Below are 15,099 nucleotides of genomic sequence, written 5' to 3'. Positions count from 1 at the left end.
TCCCGCAGCGGGCGCGCGCGCCCGATGCCCACCCCATTCCCGGCAATCTGCGCCTGCGCCCCCACCGGCGCGCGTCACTTCCGGCGCGCACGCGCGGCACAGCGCCCGCCGCCGCCATTTCGCCCCAGTCGGTGCCGGCGCCGCGTCCGCTCCGGACCGAGCCGCGCCCGCCCCTCGATCGGCCCCGCCCGGCGCGGAGCTCCCGGCCCCGGCAGCGCCATGCCCGCCGGACCCGTGCAGGCTGTGCCGCCGGCGCAGCCCGCGCCCCCCGCTGAGAGCAAACCGGTGCGGGCCGGGGAGGGGGGGCGGTGAGGGAGGGGAGGGGAGCGGGGAATGGCGCGAACCGCGGGGCTTTGGGAGGGTGGCCCTCACGGACCGGGCTGGGCTGGCTTGGGGGAGCTGCGGTTGCGTCCGGTGCGCGGTATTGACCCCTGTGCCCCGCTCGGGTGCGATCCCACCTGCAGAGCTGCCCCAGCCCTGGGCCCGGCACAGGAGGGACCTGGAGCTGCTGGAGCCAGTCCAGAGGAGCTCAGAGAGCTGCTCCAAGGGCTGGAGCCCCTCTGCTCTGGAGCCAGGCTGGGAGAGCTGGGGGTGCTCACCTGGAGAGGAGAAGGCTCCAGGGAGAGCTCAGAGCCCCTTGCAGGGCCTAAAGGGGCTCCAGGAGAGCTGGAGAGGGACTGGGGACAAGGGATGGAGGGACAGGACACAGGGAATGGCTTCCCAGTGCCAGAGGGAACGATAGATGGGATATTGGGCAGGAATTGTTCCCTGGCAGGGTGGGCAGGCCCTGGCACAGGGTGCCCAGAGCAGCTGTGGCTGCCCCTGGATCCCTGGCAGTGCCCAAGGCCAGGAGCCTGGGATAATGGAAGGTGTCCCTGCCCATGGCCTGGGGTGGAATCAGATGAGCTTTAAGGTTGCCTTCCCACCCAAACCATTCCAGGATTCCTTGGAGACAGCAGGATCCTGCTGGGGCTGGGCAGGAGCTGAGCCCTTCCCTGCAGTGCCCCAGGGTTGTGGTTCCAGTGAGTTTGGGGGGTTGCCAGAAGCTGTGGGAGCTGCCCTGGCTCCAACGATCATGTGTGGAAGGATTAAAAGTCTGAAGGAGCGTGGCAGTGCTGTGTGGCCCTGTACCCTCCCAGGTCCTTTCTCTCTTGGCCATATTCGTGTTCTTGCAGCCTTCCTGAGATGGGAATGTTCATTCCTCATGCATTCCTGAGATGGGAATGCAGCTCCCACAGAGCTGGAGCTGCTGTCCTGACTCTCTCACAGCAACATCAGCACTCTTGGAGCTGATCTCACTGGGAACCTTGGAAAATTGTGATTCCCCCCGAGAAACCCAGTGGCTTTTTGGTAACAGATGTTACCAAGGCAGCTCAGCATGACTGTTAAATATCTCAGTTGTAGTGTTGCCCCATCCTTCAGCTCCTCAAGATGATGTTCTGAGGGAGTGGGAATGAAAACTGGAAATATTCATGGTGCCTTTCTCTTAACCTGCTTTGTTAAGGTTGTGTTTTATGGAATGGTTTGCATTGGGAGGGATCTTAAAGCCCATCTCATCCCACCCCTGCCAGGGCAGGGACACCTCCCACTGTCCCAGGCTGCTCCAAGCCCCGTCCAGCCTGGCCTTGGACACTGCCAGGGACCACTTTGACTTGAGAACATTTTCTGGCTTGGATTCTCCATGGATTTGGCAGAGCTGGGAGCTCTGCCTGGATTTTAAGTTATCCCTGACTGTCCCTGTTAGGATTATAAACATTTCCAGCAGATCTGTCCTGGTTTATAACACCTTTTCTTGGAAGCTGCTTGGTGAGGAAAGAGAAGCAGCACCTTTAGTATCCTGCAAAAGCAGCTTCTGGTTTTATTGGAATACAGAGCCATCCACAGGGAGAGTTCTGGAATTTTAGTTTGGATCCCCCTGCAACATGAGTGAGAAAAACACTCTGTGTTTTCAAGACAGCTTCTGTTGCAACTACAATGGCATTAAAAGCTGTATTTTATTTAGTATGGAGTTAATAATTCAGGTCCCACAAGCCCCTAGGAAGATACAGAACTTCCACAGCTGGTGAGGAATGATGAATTATTCCTGGAAATGTTACTGGAGCCTCTTGGCTCAGCATTTAAAAACATACTTGGGGTCAAGGCTGGTACACTGAAAATTGTTTTGGTTCCCATGGGGGTACCTTCCTTGTTGTCCTGCTGTCCCTGCCCCTGCAGCAAGTGCCCCTGAGAATCCCAGGAATTGGTGGGATGGATGATCCAGATTGTTCAACCAGTTCAGTGACTGAGGGGCTGAGGAGGAGGATGGATAAAGGTTCCTGTGTGCCACGGGGATGGTCTTTGGACTGCCTAATCCTGACTCCCCTTCACCTTTTGCAATGAAACTATTACAGCCAGAAGAGGAGCCTAAAGAGGAAGCAGCACCTGCCAAGCCTGTGGTGGGAATTATTTACCCTCCTCCAGAGGTCAGGAATATTGTGGACAAGACTGCCAGCTTTGTAGCCAGGTAAGTGGCACTGGTGGGGTCTCCTTTTCCTGGGATTTTCATGCTCTTGCTGTTCAGTGCAGCTCTAGAAGCTGAAGCAGGTCCCAGTTTTGTGGTTTTGCATGAAGGATTTTAAGGATTGAGGCTGTACCAGTGAGACTGAAAAGGAAGTCTCTTCAGAAGAGGGTGTAAGACACCCTTTGCTAGAGAAACTGGTAGTAAATAAATAAAGTCCTTGTTCAAATGTGCAGTGGGTGCTGCAATAAACTGGGTAACAGGGCCTGTTCTGAATGATCTGAAGGGGAAACCAAATTCCAGGTGCAAAGGGAGCCTTGGTACCGGAGTCATGGCTGTGTTTTGGTGCTAAAATGTGGTGGGTTTTGGTTCCAGAGAATTACTAAATGCTGCTCCAGTCAAACCCTTATTGTGTAACTCATCTCTAAAGTGCTGCCAAGGAGTGTTGGCTGCTTCTGAGCATAAGGGACTGTGTTTATCCTTTGGGATTGCAGAGACCTCCTCTTTTGGAGGAGGTGGAATGTTGAAATGAGACTGGGAGTTATCCAGAGAATATGAAGAGGAACACCCTGTGGCAGCTGGGAATTTTCTCAAACTGCCTGAAATCACTGGCTCGTGCTTTAGGTGGGAGGAGGAGATTTTACCTGGACTGGGGGTCCTAAATGCAGCACTCTGGGCTGGTCAGCCCCTGCACAGGCTGATGTTTACCTGCTTTTTTTCCTCATATTATCATTCTGGAACTGATATTAGTCTTGAGAATTTGTTAATAGAGCAGATAAAACTGATGTAGTAAGTATTTGTAAACCTCATGCTTTGTAACTGTGAACTTCAGCCAGTGGTGGAAATGACCTCTGAGTGCAGACAGATGTGGCTGTGGAACACTTGTGAGTGTGAATTTTTAATATGCACATTAAAGACAGAATTAGGGGGACAGTTCCATTTAACTTGTGTGTGTCCAGCTGGGTGTGAGCTACTGAGGGAGAAACTCCTGTCGTGTGAGAGAGAAAATGATCTTCCAAGGGGCTGATGCCTCAACACGTCCTAGTCTGAAAGAGACATTCACCCTTGAGTTGATGACCTAAACAGTTTTTCTTCTTGCCTCCCAGAAATGGTCCAGAATTTGAAGCCCGAATTCGTCAGAATGAAATAAATAACCCCAAGTTCAACTTCCTGAACCCCAACGACCCTTACCATGCCTACTACCGGCACAAGGTCAGCGAGTTCAAGGAGGGCAAAGCCCAGGAGCCCTCGGCTGCCATCCCCAAGGTCATGCAGCAGCAGCAGAGTGCCCAGCAGCAGCTCCCACAGAAGGTGAGTGCTCCTTTTCATCACTTTGGGCAAGATTTTGGCCACTTTGGGGTGTTGTCACAGCCTGGGGTTGAGAAGGAAGGAAGCTTGTAAGTCAAGAAGGAGCAGTTGGTTGTACATTTGTCAAAATGCCAGCAGTGACAGGCTTGGAGTTGAGTGTCTGGGGCTTTGTTTTGATGCAGATGTGCATCTCCCAGGTGCTGGTAACTCAAAGCTGTTTGAAACTGCCAATATACAGTTTAATTGGTCCTTGTTAATTAAGTTTAGCTTAATTATTGTATTGACTGACAAAGTACTTACACTAGGGATCACTTGGACTGGATATGGCAGAGGCAAGCCTTGGGAATCCCTTGGAGTTCTGTTTGGCCTTGTTGCATGCACTGTTCTGTAGAAACTTTTCCTGCCACAAGGATCGACCTCCCCTTTAAACATGGGGTACAAAATGCTGCTCACTTTGTTCAGCTGTGCCTTTAAACATTCTGGGTGGGAAAAGGGCATGGAGTGAAGCTTTTCCATGCTTGGTGTGGCCAGCAGCCACACTGGTGGCCCTGGGAGGAGTATAGCAAAGTCCTAATGCATTCCAGATTTGTTTGATGTTGGAACAACTTTTTTAATAGTATTAAATTATACCTGATGATTTCTCATCTTTGCACCTGCCAGGATGGCAACTGGCATTGCTTTCCCTCATCAGCTGGAGGAGAAAAAAGATTCTCCTGAGTGTTTGCTGACCGTTCCTTGCAGGTGATGCTCCAGGTTTTAGCTTTTGTGTTTTTCAGATTCTATTCTGCTTTAGTGTGTAAGTCTAGGCTTCATATTAGGGGATGGTGAGCTCTCTTCACAGAGCAGGGAGACAAAACAATTCCTTCTCTTGCTGGGAACCAAGGACAAATGATCCAAATCTCAGGCCCAAGAGCACAAACAACGTGGACTGAAGAGAGAGAAACAAGAAGGATGGGACTGCATGGACTAAAGCTGTAATCAGACAATTAGCTCCAATATGCAAATGGACCAAAACTTATAAAAATGTGAGACCCCATGACCTGTCGTCCATTTTGTGGCCATTTTGGGTTGTGCTGCCCAAGGTGGATTTATTTGAGGCCACTTTACAAATCCCTACTTTATCCTTTAGCTCCGTCTAGTCTCTGTTCTAGGTCAGCCTTCACCAGGCATCACAGGCAGTCACTGGGCCGTGTCCGTTCTCCCTGCAGGTGCAGGCCCAGGTGATCCAGGAGACCGTGGTTCCCAAGGAGCCCCCGCCCGAGTTCGAGTTCATCGCGGACCCTCCGTCCATCTCGGCCTTCGACCTGGACGTGGTGAAGCTCACGGCGCAGTTCGTGGCCCGCAACGGGAGGCAGTTCCTCACCCAGCTCATGCAGAAGGAGCAGAGGAATTACCAGTTTGATTTCCTTCGCCCCCAGCACAGCCTGTTCAACTACTTCACCAAGCTGGTGGAGCAATACACAAAGGTACTCCAGGCAGGGTGATTCCTTCCACAGCAGGAATGAGTTTGGAGGGCTGATGAAGCCCTCCAAACCAGCCAGGATGGAAATATCCAGGAATCCATCCTTTAAATGCTACTCTTCAGAGTGGATATTGTACTGGACTCAGTGGGCTGTCACCTAAATGTAACACACACTATTGTAATCTCACTAAAGTGTTGGGTGGTTTGTTTTTTTTTTGGTTTGTTTTGGTTTTTTTTTTTTTCCCTCTTTTTTTTTTTTGATTTTTTTTTTAATCTGGAGGATAATTGGAAGGCCACAAGTGAATATTTTGAAGTGCAGGGATGAGCAGTAAGTAGTGAGAGGGCTGCAGTAGAATAAATAGGATATAGCCCTGGGGGGGGTCTGCTGGTATTTTTAGCAGTGTGGAAAGAGAATAATTGCTCTGAAGGAGGCTTTGGCACAAAGAACTGTCACCAACTGTCATGTAAAATGTGTTTCAGATCTTGATCCCACCAAAGGGCTTACTCCTCAAGCTCAAGAAGGAGGCCGAAAATCCCAAGGAAGTCCTGGATCAGGTATTCCAGAAAAAAATTTGCAAAAATGCTGAAGCATTTTGGTTATCTTTTGAATTTTTTTCTCTTTGCATGTTTTTGGCTTGTTGGCAGCAAAGAGAGAATAAAACAGATGTGTCACTTGCTGTCACTCGAGTACAGGGTGCTCAAAGTTGCTTTAAGCTGCAGCTGGTGTTCATATTGGGGATAGTTTGTGGCAGCACAGAGATACCGCACAGCCCCATTTCCAGGTGCTTACAAAGTGGAATCCTGGAATATCCTCAGTGGGAAGGATCGCACCATCCAGTCCCGCTCCTGTCCCTGCCCAGACCCCCAACAGCCCCACCCTGGGCCCCCCTGGCAGTGCTGTCCAAAGGCTCCTGGAGCTCTGGCAGCCTCGGGGCCGTGCCCATTCCCTGGGGAGCCTGGGCAGTGCCAGCACCCTCTGGGGGAAGAACCTTTCCCTGATCTCCAGCCTGACTCTGCTCCGGCTGTTCATCCTTTCATTTGCAAACCAGCAGTGAGATGGCTGTGCTGTTCCTTGTCTGACACTGTGCTCTGTCTGCTCCTGCAGGTCTACTACAGAGTGGAGTGGGCCAAGTTCCAGGAGCGAGAGAGAAAGAAAGAAGAGGAGGAGAAGGAAAAGGAGCGTGTTGCTTATGCCCAGATTGACTGGCACGACTTTGTGGTTGTGGAAACAGTTGACTTCCAGCCCAACGAGCAAGGTACTGATGTTAAATGTTGTCACCTCCATGAAACTGCCCCCTTTGTGCAGGAAATGTGTCCTGAAGTGCCATTTTTAGGCAGACACTGGGGTTTACATCCTTTTATCCTTCAGAGTTGAAGGGAAATACCTTACACTGAAATTTTGGTTTGTTCTGGAATTATTGATGTTCTCCTTGAAAGAAGTCCAGGACTGCAGTAGTGTCCACTTCTCTACTTCCACCAGGACAGCAGAGCTTGTCCCACTTTCTAGTAGTGCTTCCATTTATCTTCATGTGTCATGCTGGTGTTTGTACAGACTCCATCTATTCCCTTCCTTATCCTCTGGCTGCCAAGGATTTTGTTGCCACTGCTTTTTGTTGAAGAATTGGTATTTCTTTCAGTGTGTGTTGAGTAATGAAATGGGATAGAAAAACAGAAGCTCTGTTTTCTGCATTGTAGGGAATTTCCCTCCTCCCACCACTCCAGAAGAGCTGGGAGCTCGAATCCTGATCCAGGAGCGTTATGAGAAGTTTGGGGAAAGTGAGGAGGTGGAGATGGAGGTGGAATCAGATGAGGAAGATGAAAAGCAAGAAAAAACAGATGAGCCTCCAGCCCAGCTGGATCAGGACACACAAGTGCAGGATATGGATGAGGTAACTGGACAATAGGATTTTGTCCTCTAAAGTTCATGTGGTTTATGATGGTCCCCACTTTCACTGTAAATAGTTCTTCAGTTTCTTGAGGAAATGAAATTTCTCTCTGATGAAATCTCCAACCTGTTACTGCTGGAATATGGTTGTTTTTTAAAATGTTTTCTATGACAATACAAGTTCCAAGAGAGAAATCCAGTAATTTTGCCACCCAGTGGTGTGGATTTTATATTTCTGTTGGTTTAAGTCTTTCAGGCTATTTTATGCCCAGAGTCTGGAGCACTGAAAGATGACTCATCTTAGCCTCTGCCCACTGTAAGCTGTTTTTCTGGTAACAGGGAACAAGAATGTGGTTAACTGCAAGCCCCTGTGTGCAAAGCTGCTGTAATGTGGAAGCTGAGGAAAATTTGCTTCCTCTTCTGGGGCTGCTGAATTTCTGAATCATGGTCCAGAGGAACCACTATGCCATAGGTGTCCAAAACTGCTCCGTTTCTTTGAAGCTGCGTAATCCGTTCTTCCAGCACTGTGTAGGGTTTTGTGTCTCTCTCAAAGGAATTTGACCACTGGAACTTCGTTGTGATTTTTGTTTCCTTTTCAATAAGGGGTCAGATGATGAGGATGAAGGTCAGAAGGTTCCTCCTCCTCCAGAAACCCCGATGCCACCCCCACTCCCTCCCACACCAGATCAGGTCATTGTGCGGAAAGATTATGATCCCAAAGGTAAATCAAACTGGAAACCCACCTTTATTTCTTCCTAAAGAATCCCAAACCATTTATTTCTAGACTGAACCAACACTATGGTTTTGTTCTCCTAGCCTCAAAACCATTACCACCCGCCCCGGCTCCGGATGAGTACCTGGTGTCTCCCATCACTGGTGAAAAGATTCCTGCCAGTAAAATGCAGGAGCACATGAGGATTGGGCTCCTGGATCCCCGGTGGCTGGAGCAGCGGGATCGATCCATCCGGGAGAAGCAGAGTGATGACGAGGTCTATGCCCCAGGTCAGCTTGAGCATTGATTGCACAGCCCCTTGCTGACCCCACTGAGCAGGACCACCTGAAATGTAGCTGTGTGATGCCCTTTCTGTGATAATGAGATGGGAATGTTTGTCAGCTGTTGCTGGCCAGTATCTTTCCAAAGGAAAAAAAAAAAAGAAAGGGGACAAGAGTTGGACTTTAAAGGTCCTTGTAGTCCCTTCCAACTCAGAATATTCTGTGTAAAAAGAGCCTCATTTTCCCACTAGGTATCAAATAATAGAAAAATCAGTAAGAGGCTTGGTTATATTCCTTGAGATAAGAATTGCTCTTTTCCCTCAGGTTTGGATATTGAGAGCAGCCTGAAGCAGCTGGCAGAGCGTCGTACTGATATCTTTGGTGTAGAAGAGACTGCCATTGGTAAAAAGATTGGTGAAGAAGAGATCCAGAAACCAGAGGAAAAGGTAGAGTAGAAATTGGCAATTTGTGTTTGATTGGTTGGAGTTTTTTTTATAATAGGTCCCTGTAGCATTGTGAATGCTCAGAGACAGAAGAGTCTTGAATTTTTTTTTTTCTATTAAGTTGTTCTCTGGATTTCTTTGCAGTCTGGGCAGGTTGGGTTAATCTGGTTTATTTTACTCTTTCAGGTGACCTGGGATGGCCACTCAGGCAGCATGGCCCGCACACAGCAGGCTGCTCAGGCCAATATCACTCTGCAAGAGCAAATTGAAGCCATCCATAAGGCCAAGGGACTGGTGCCAGAGGATGACAGCAAGGAGAAGATCGGGCCCAGCAAACCCAATGAGATACCCCAGCCACCCCCTCCCTCCTCAGCCTCCAACCCCCCTGCCAGCGCCCAGCCCATCACATCTGTACCTCGTCCACCCACTGTGAGTGTTTGGGCTCTCAGAAGCCAATTACTGGGGCTGTAGTTAATTAGGAGGGATCCTGATGGTGGGCAAGGGTGCTGGCATGGAAGAAGGTTTTGTGGGAAATTTGTGGTTTAAGAGTAGTTTGGAAATATTAGAAGAACCTTACTGAACTTGCTGTTAAAAATGGAATATAATACTTAGGTGGAGTTTTTACCTTAGAGGTATCAAAAAGACTGGGATCAGCTGGGCAGTGGGATTTTGGAGACAGCGAATATGGCTAAGAAAGGGATGGCCTTTGTAGGTGTAGAGTGATGTTGGACAAAAGCAGCCCAAGGTAAGAAGGGATCTGCTGCGAGTCCCAAACAGCAATTTAGCAAAGGAACTAAGTGGCTGGAGGTCTGATCCCAAAGCAGGGGGTGAAAGAGGACCCCTTTAATCTGTTAATGAGGCTTCTGTGCCTGTTCAGAGCAGCTTGGGTTGCCCATCTGGTGGGGCCACTAAGGCTCCCTGCAAGTCTTTGGACAGCAGAACCCGTGGTTGTGTGTTTCCCTGTTATTTTAATCGGGGCTGTGGCCAGCCCTGGGCATTCCTGCTAAGGAGCTTCACCGTCTCTCCCCAGATGCCTCCTCCCGTCCGCGCCGCCGTGGTGTCTGCAGTGCCGGTCATGCCTCGTCCCCCCATGACGTCCGTGGTCCGGCTGCCCCCGGGATCCGTCATAGCCACCCCCATGCCTCCCATCATCCACACCCCACGCATCAACGTGGTGCCCATGCCCCCCTCTGCTCCCCCCATCATGAGCCCCCGCCCACCCCCCATGATCGTCCCCACAGGTCAGTGCCTTCAGTGCCTTCAGCTTTTCCTGGGGAATTGTGAGATAATTCCTTTAGAGCGGGCTTCGGCTTGGAGTCTTTTTCCTCCTGTGCCCTGGTACCGGTGTGTAACCGGGTCTGCAGGCACTAAGTTATGTTGTTAAGAGTTTGGGGATGTTTGGTATGGCTTATCTAGTCCTGCTTTTGGGCTCAAGGCTCTTCCTGCACCATGAAATGCAGAGAATCCTGTGGCCCCAGGAGCCTGCCTGGGTGAAAATTAAGAATGCAGGGTAAAGAGAAGCTGCCAGCACCTCACTGGGTGTTACAGCTCCTTACAGAAGCTGCTACTGCTGGAGGAAAAGCTGTTTGCTGGCCCTTTTCCTCATTAGGTGCTTTGAAGTTAAAAAGCATGCTGTAAGAAGCAATTCTTCCTTTTTTTCATCTTCTTTTCTTCCCTAACTGGAGGAGCTGGCACTGCTGCCTGCCAAACTGAGAGCGTGTTCTTTTTTTGCAAGATCTGCAGGAAGCTCTCATGTCTTGTTATCTCTTCCTGGAATGCTTCCCAATATAAGAGCTCTCTGAATGTTTGAAGTTTGCATGTTGCTGTTGGTTGTAACTTCCTCCATGTATTGTGGTGTTTATTTTCAGCCTGTGCTGCTCTGCTCAAAGTGTTTTTGTTTTGAGGGGGTGTTTGCTGTGCACTCGGGTTGACTGTGGGTTGTGCTGTGTGTCCCCCATCCATTTCAGCCTTTGTCCCTGCTCCTCCCGTGGCTCCGGTCCCGTCCCCAGCACCGATGCCTCCTGTCCACCCCCCACCACCCATGGAGGATGAGCCAGTCTCCAAGAAACTGAAGAGTGAGGACAGCCTGATTCCAGAGGAGGAATTTCTGCGCAGGAACAAGGTACACGTGTGGGTCAGAGTCCTGGGCTGCTCCACTCTAGGTCCAAAGGGGCTGTAAAGGCAATTCCCTGCGCAGAGGGGCAAAAATACCTGGCAAGAAAGGGACTTCCTGAGCTATCTCCTTTTGTCATTCCTGAGCAAACCAAACTCCTTTGTCTCTTACTGGGAAGAGCTACACAGGGTGGATAATGCTCTTCTGTAATTAAGGGCAGTGAGAGGTAGGTTATAATGCAGAGAAGAGCTAAAGTTGCTAATGAGCTTTTAAAGAAAGGAGGGCTAAGCTGGAGATGCAAAGAGATTAGAGTATCAATGCCAGCATGATATTGTGGTGTATTCCATAACAAGGTGAGCTAAATGTGAGCCTCCGTTCCTTCCTGAGGCGTGCTAGTGTCACAGGAGGAGTTTTAAATCCTTAGGAAGGTCTGTATGGTTTTTCTGGGAATATTTAAAGTAAAAGAGGAAGTTTAGATGGGATACTGGGAAGGAATTGTTGCCTTTGAGGGTGGAGAGGCCCTGGCACAGGGTGCCCAGAGAAGCTGTGGCTGCCCCGTCCTTGGAAGTGTCCTTGCTTGGATGGGGCTTGGAGCAGCCTGGAATAGTGTGGAAGGTGTCCTCTCCCCATGGCAGGGAGTGGGACTGGATGGACTTTAAGGTCCTTTCCAACCCAAACGAATCTGTGATTCTGTGGTTTCATGTGCACAGAGAAGCTGTCTCCTGTTCAGGGCTTCACACCCTCACCCTGTGACACCGTCAGCGCGTGTGGTGCTTGATAGATGGCACCCAAAAGAAAGAGAAATCCAACGGAATGTTTTATTGTGGGAGCAGTGGAGTAACTTGTAAACACATTTCAGTGTGTTTACTGAGGAACCAAGATATGGAAATGAATACTTAGTCTGGTGCTGTGTTATCACAGCCCTGAGAGACTTTATCTGTGTTTTCCCATAGGGCCCGGTCACGGTCAAAGTCCAGGTTCCCAACATGCAGGACAAGACGGAATGGAAGCTGAACGGCCAAGTGCTGGTGTTCACCCTGCCCCTCTCAGACCAGGCATGTAGCTCATCCTCCTGCCCTGCTCCGTGTGCTGCCTGTGAGAGCAGCAGCTGGAAGCTCAGCCTGCTCCCCACACTGCAGCTCCACGGGGCTGGGGAGCAGGACTGGGACAAAAGCACTGAAGGAGCCCTTTGATCCTCCCCAGGTGTCTGTTATAAAGGTTAAGATCCACGAGGCCACAGGGATGCCAGCTGGGAAGCAGAAGCTGCAGTATGAGGTGGGTATAAGGCCTTCAAGTGCTGGTTGTTTCTTCAGTGCATTCTCTCACATGACTTTTTTACAAAGAAAAATCATAATGTATAATTTAATGCACGATGAGATACTGGAAGAGCAAAGGGAATGTTTCTCCTGCCTGCACAGCTGTGACAGATCTGCCCTCTGTTACAGCAGGACAGGCTTTTAGTAGGTGATTAAATCAATGGATTTTCACATTGTTGCTGCTGCAGATGAGTCCTCCAAACTTGATGTGGCTTGATGTGGCTTTCTCTGAAATCAGGCTCTTGTTTTATTAGAGTTTTGGTCTTTTTTTTTTTTTTTTTTTTTTTTTTTTTGACATTTAGCTGCCGCAGCCTGCTCCCACAGCTCTGCTGTGTGCTCCGGGAGGTGGGCGAGCGTGCTTTGGAACCCTGGCAGCTCAGGGAAGGCTTTCTCCAGAACAGGAAAGGGAAGAGCTCACTCTCTCTTCTCTCTCTTCCTCTGGAAGCCAGAGTTGTGAGAAAAGCCCCATTCCTTTTTAATGACTTATTTCCAGTCATGCATGTGCCCAGGCAGGCACAACCTGCTGCCTAAGCAGTGAACTTTGTGCACTTATCTCCTCAGAGTTCATCTGTGGGCAGATACTCTGTTAACCCTTAACAAGAAAGGGAGCTGAGCTGATTATTTTTAAGGGGAAAAAAAGAAAAGGTGGGGGGAGAGTGGAGCCTGAATAACTCCCCTTGTGGTGACTCTTTATCTGTGTGTTCTAGGAGCCACATTGTCTATATTGGCTGGTCTAGTGGAAAGTGTCCCTGCCCATAGCAAGGGGGGTGGATGGGGGGTCCCAAACCATTCTAGGATTCTGTACCAACTTCCAGTGTCCATCTTGGATGCTGGAATCTCTCTGGGGTCTTCAAAGCCTGCAGTGTTCTGTCATCCCCCTGCTCCGAGTGTACAGCCAGGAGGGGTGGGATTCTTTGGGAAGGCAACACTGAGGTTTGTGCTCTGACTGCTCTTTCGTGGTTTTTTATCCATTTCTCCTCCCCTCAGGGCATCTTCATCAAGGATTCCAACTCCCTGGCTTATTACAACATGACAAGTGGCTCTCTGATTCACCTGGCACTCAAAGAGAGAGGAGGCAGGAAGAAATAGGAGGCGTGGAGCCCTGAGACGTAACGTGTCCGTGTTGTAACCCAAACCCTCTCAATCCTATTTCCATTCTGGCCTTTTTGGGGCTGCATCCACTGCCCCCCAGCAGGAGTTTGAACAGAGAGGCTCTGATCCCCACTGATGAGAAGCTGATGGAGCCCCAAAATGTGTCAGTGTAGTGAGTAGTCTGTAGTGTTCAATGCTTTGCTTGAGTGCAGGCTCTCCCTTGAATCCCCTCAGGAAAAGACATCATCAAGGTCATGCCCAGCTTAGTTTAGATCCATCTTTGAGGGATTTATGGTGGCCAGGAGCATCATCTGTCTGCCCTCAGCACTCACTGCTTCATTTAACCTCCTGCTAATTGAAAACTTCTTCTCCACACACTTATTAACCCCCTTGTTCTTTCCCTGTCTTGGATCTTGTATGGACCCTGACTTGGAGGTTTTTCCTTCCTTGGCATGAGCTTGTGTTGCTGTTGCTGTGATAAAGGAGGTCTGGGTCTGCTCTGGACAGCCTGTGATTTGTTTTAATAAACGTGCAGCTCTGCTTCCTTGGATTTGGGGTTTTTAATGGAGATGTGCCTGGTTTCGGAGCACCCGGATGGGGAAATACATCAGGATTTGTAATTAAGCAGTTTACAATAGGAAATCCTCTTATTTTCTGGGAAAAGCTACAAGAAAAGGGGCTTGTTGAATTTTCCCTGGTGCTCCTCAGTCATTCCTGAAGGAATGCTTATGTCTGTGTGTGAGGGGGGAAAAAATACTCTGAACTTAGCAAGAATTTTATTGGAAAATGTGACTTAACAATTATATCCTGCAGTTGGAATCTCTCGGTCCTGGAGAGCATCTGGGTCTGGAAAACAGATGACTCCTGGGCCTTCAGTTAGAGTTTGATAGAAACACAACACAGCAAAATTAATCCATGGAATTAGGTGACCAGGAAGAGGCAGGTGTCTGGAATTTGGGTACCTCTATATTTTTGGGTAACCCAAAGCCATACACTTATTATTACATGTATTTTTAGTCACGATCAGGCTGTGCAGGAACATCCTGTTTACCTTATTCCATGCTTAGGAGGGGAGAGAGGGATGAAGCAGGAGGGAAGAGCCAGCATCCTCCCGCCTCTGGTGTGCTCCCCTGGGATCAGGAGGAAGCCCTGTGGCTGTGGGGAAGGTGGCTGGCACTGGCCCAGCCCAGGTGGCCCGTGTTCCGTGGCCACAGTGTCCAGCTGTTGCCTCTGACAGGTCCCCACGTGTCCCTGTCACAGCCTGCTCCCCTCCCTGCTGCAGGAATCCGGAGCGTGTGGCTGGATGATGGGTGCAGGGTGCTCCTGCCCTGCAGGAAGGCAGGATAATCACTTCCCTTCTCTCTTCAAAACCAGACAATAGGTACAATCCTGGAGAAAACAGGCAGTGAGTGGGGTTTTCCAGAGCGGATAGAAAAAAACTGCCAAGCGAGCTCTGAAATGGAGAAGTTGTGTTTGTATCCGGGGCCGGGCCCTGCTGTGCTGAAGGTCACCCTGTGTTCCTCCTCCTGCTGTGCTGGGCACCACGGAGCTCCCCTGTTCCTTCTGTGCCCTCGGTAACAGTTTCAGCCAAGCCCCTTTACCGACTCTCCAGCAAGAAAACTTCCCCCTGGAAATCAGTTGCATGGAGCCTTGGCAGCCTGTTTCGATCTAAATCCGAGGGATGAATGCTGCAGCAGACTGTGTGAGTGGAGATCTGGTACAAAACAAACGCCATCGGAGCCTTCCATTTCAGTGGCAAGGACTGGTGGGCCCCTGCTGCCAGAAAAATCTGAAAGTAGGTTGAGTTGCTGATTTTAAGGGACCTCATTCCCTCTTCCTTTTGGCACAGGACCACCTTGAGAGAGATCCTTCCAATACCCCCTGATCTGTGCTGTAAGAGGGAGGAAATGGAGCACTGGGCTCTGGAGGTAGGATGGACCTGCCCCTGGAAGGCTTTACCTGACAGGTCCCAGCACATCCCAGTCTCCTA

At 49.9% G+C, this 15,099-nt stretch overlaps 1 protein-coding gene across 1 annotated transcript; it reads left to right on the top strand.

The window, feature by feature from the left end:
- Positions 1 to 134: 134 nt before the first annotated feature.
- On the top strand, positions 135 to 13,659 carry SF3A1 (splicing factor 3a subunit 1). Its single transcript, XM_053993556.1, has 16 exons — positions 135 to 285; positions 2,391 to 2,503; positions 3,604 to 3,808; positions 5,014 to 5,271; positions 5,748 to 5,822; positions 6,373 to 6,523; positions 6,963 to 7,156; positions 7,756 to 7,873; positions 7,969 to 8,154; positions 8,470 to 8,591; positions 8,775 to 9,017; positions 9,619 to 9,829; positions 10,556 to 10,710; positions 11,655 to 11,756; positions 11,905 to 11,976; positions 13,005 to 13,659. Exons 1-16 carry the CDS (start codon positions 220 to 222, stop codon positions 13,104 to 13,106), a joined length of 2,373 nt encoding a protein of 790 aa, XP_053849531.1. The 5' UTR covers positions 135 to 219; the 3' UTR covers positions 13,107 to 13,659.
- The last annotated feature ends 1,440 nt before the right edge of the window (positions 13,660 to 15,099 follow it).

The sequence above is a fragment of the Vidua macroura genome, chromosome 18 (assembly GCF_024509145.1).
Source record: "Vidua macroura isolate BioBank_ID:100142 chromosome 18, ASM2450914v1, whole genome shotgun sequence".
Taxonomy (NCBI): Eukaryota; Metazoa; Chordata; class Aves; order Passeriformes; family Viduidae; genus Vidua; species Vidua macroura.
The sequence above is the reverse complement of the archived record's forward strand: the minus strand, read 5'-3'. Positions and strand labels throughout refer to the sequence as shown.

Excerpts from the sequence above, each read along its gene's own strand:
- SF3A1 (XM_053993556.1), top strand. The coding sequence starts at position 220 with ATGCCCGCCGGACCCGTGCAGGCTGTGCCGCCGGCGCAGCCCGCGCCC. Across the intron at positions 3,809-5,013 it reads AGCAGCAGCTCCCACAGAAG|GTGCAGGCCCAGGTGATCCA; the intron begins GTGAGTGCTCCT and ends TTCTCCCTGCAG. Across the intron at positions 6,524-6,962 it reads CTTCCAGCCCAACGAGCAAG|GGAATTTCCCTCCTCCCACC; the intron begins GTACTGATGTTA and ends TCTGCATTGTAG.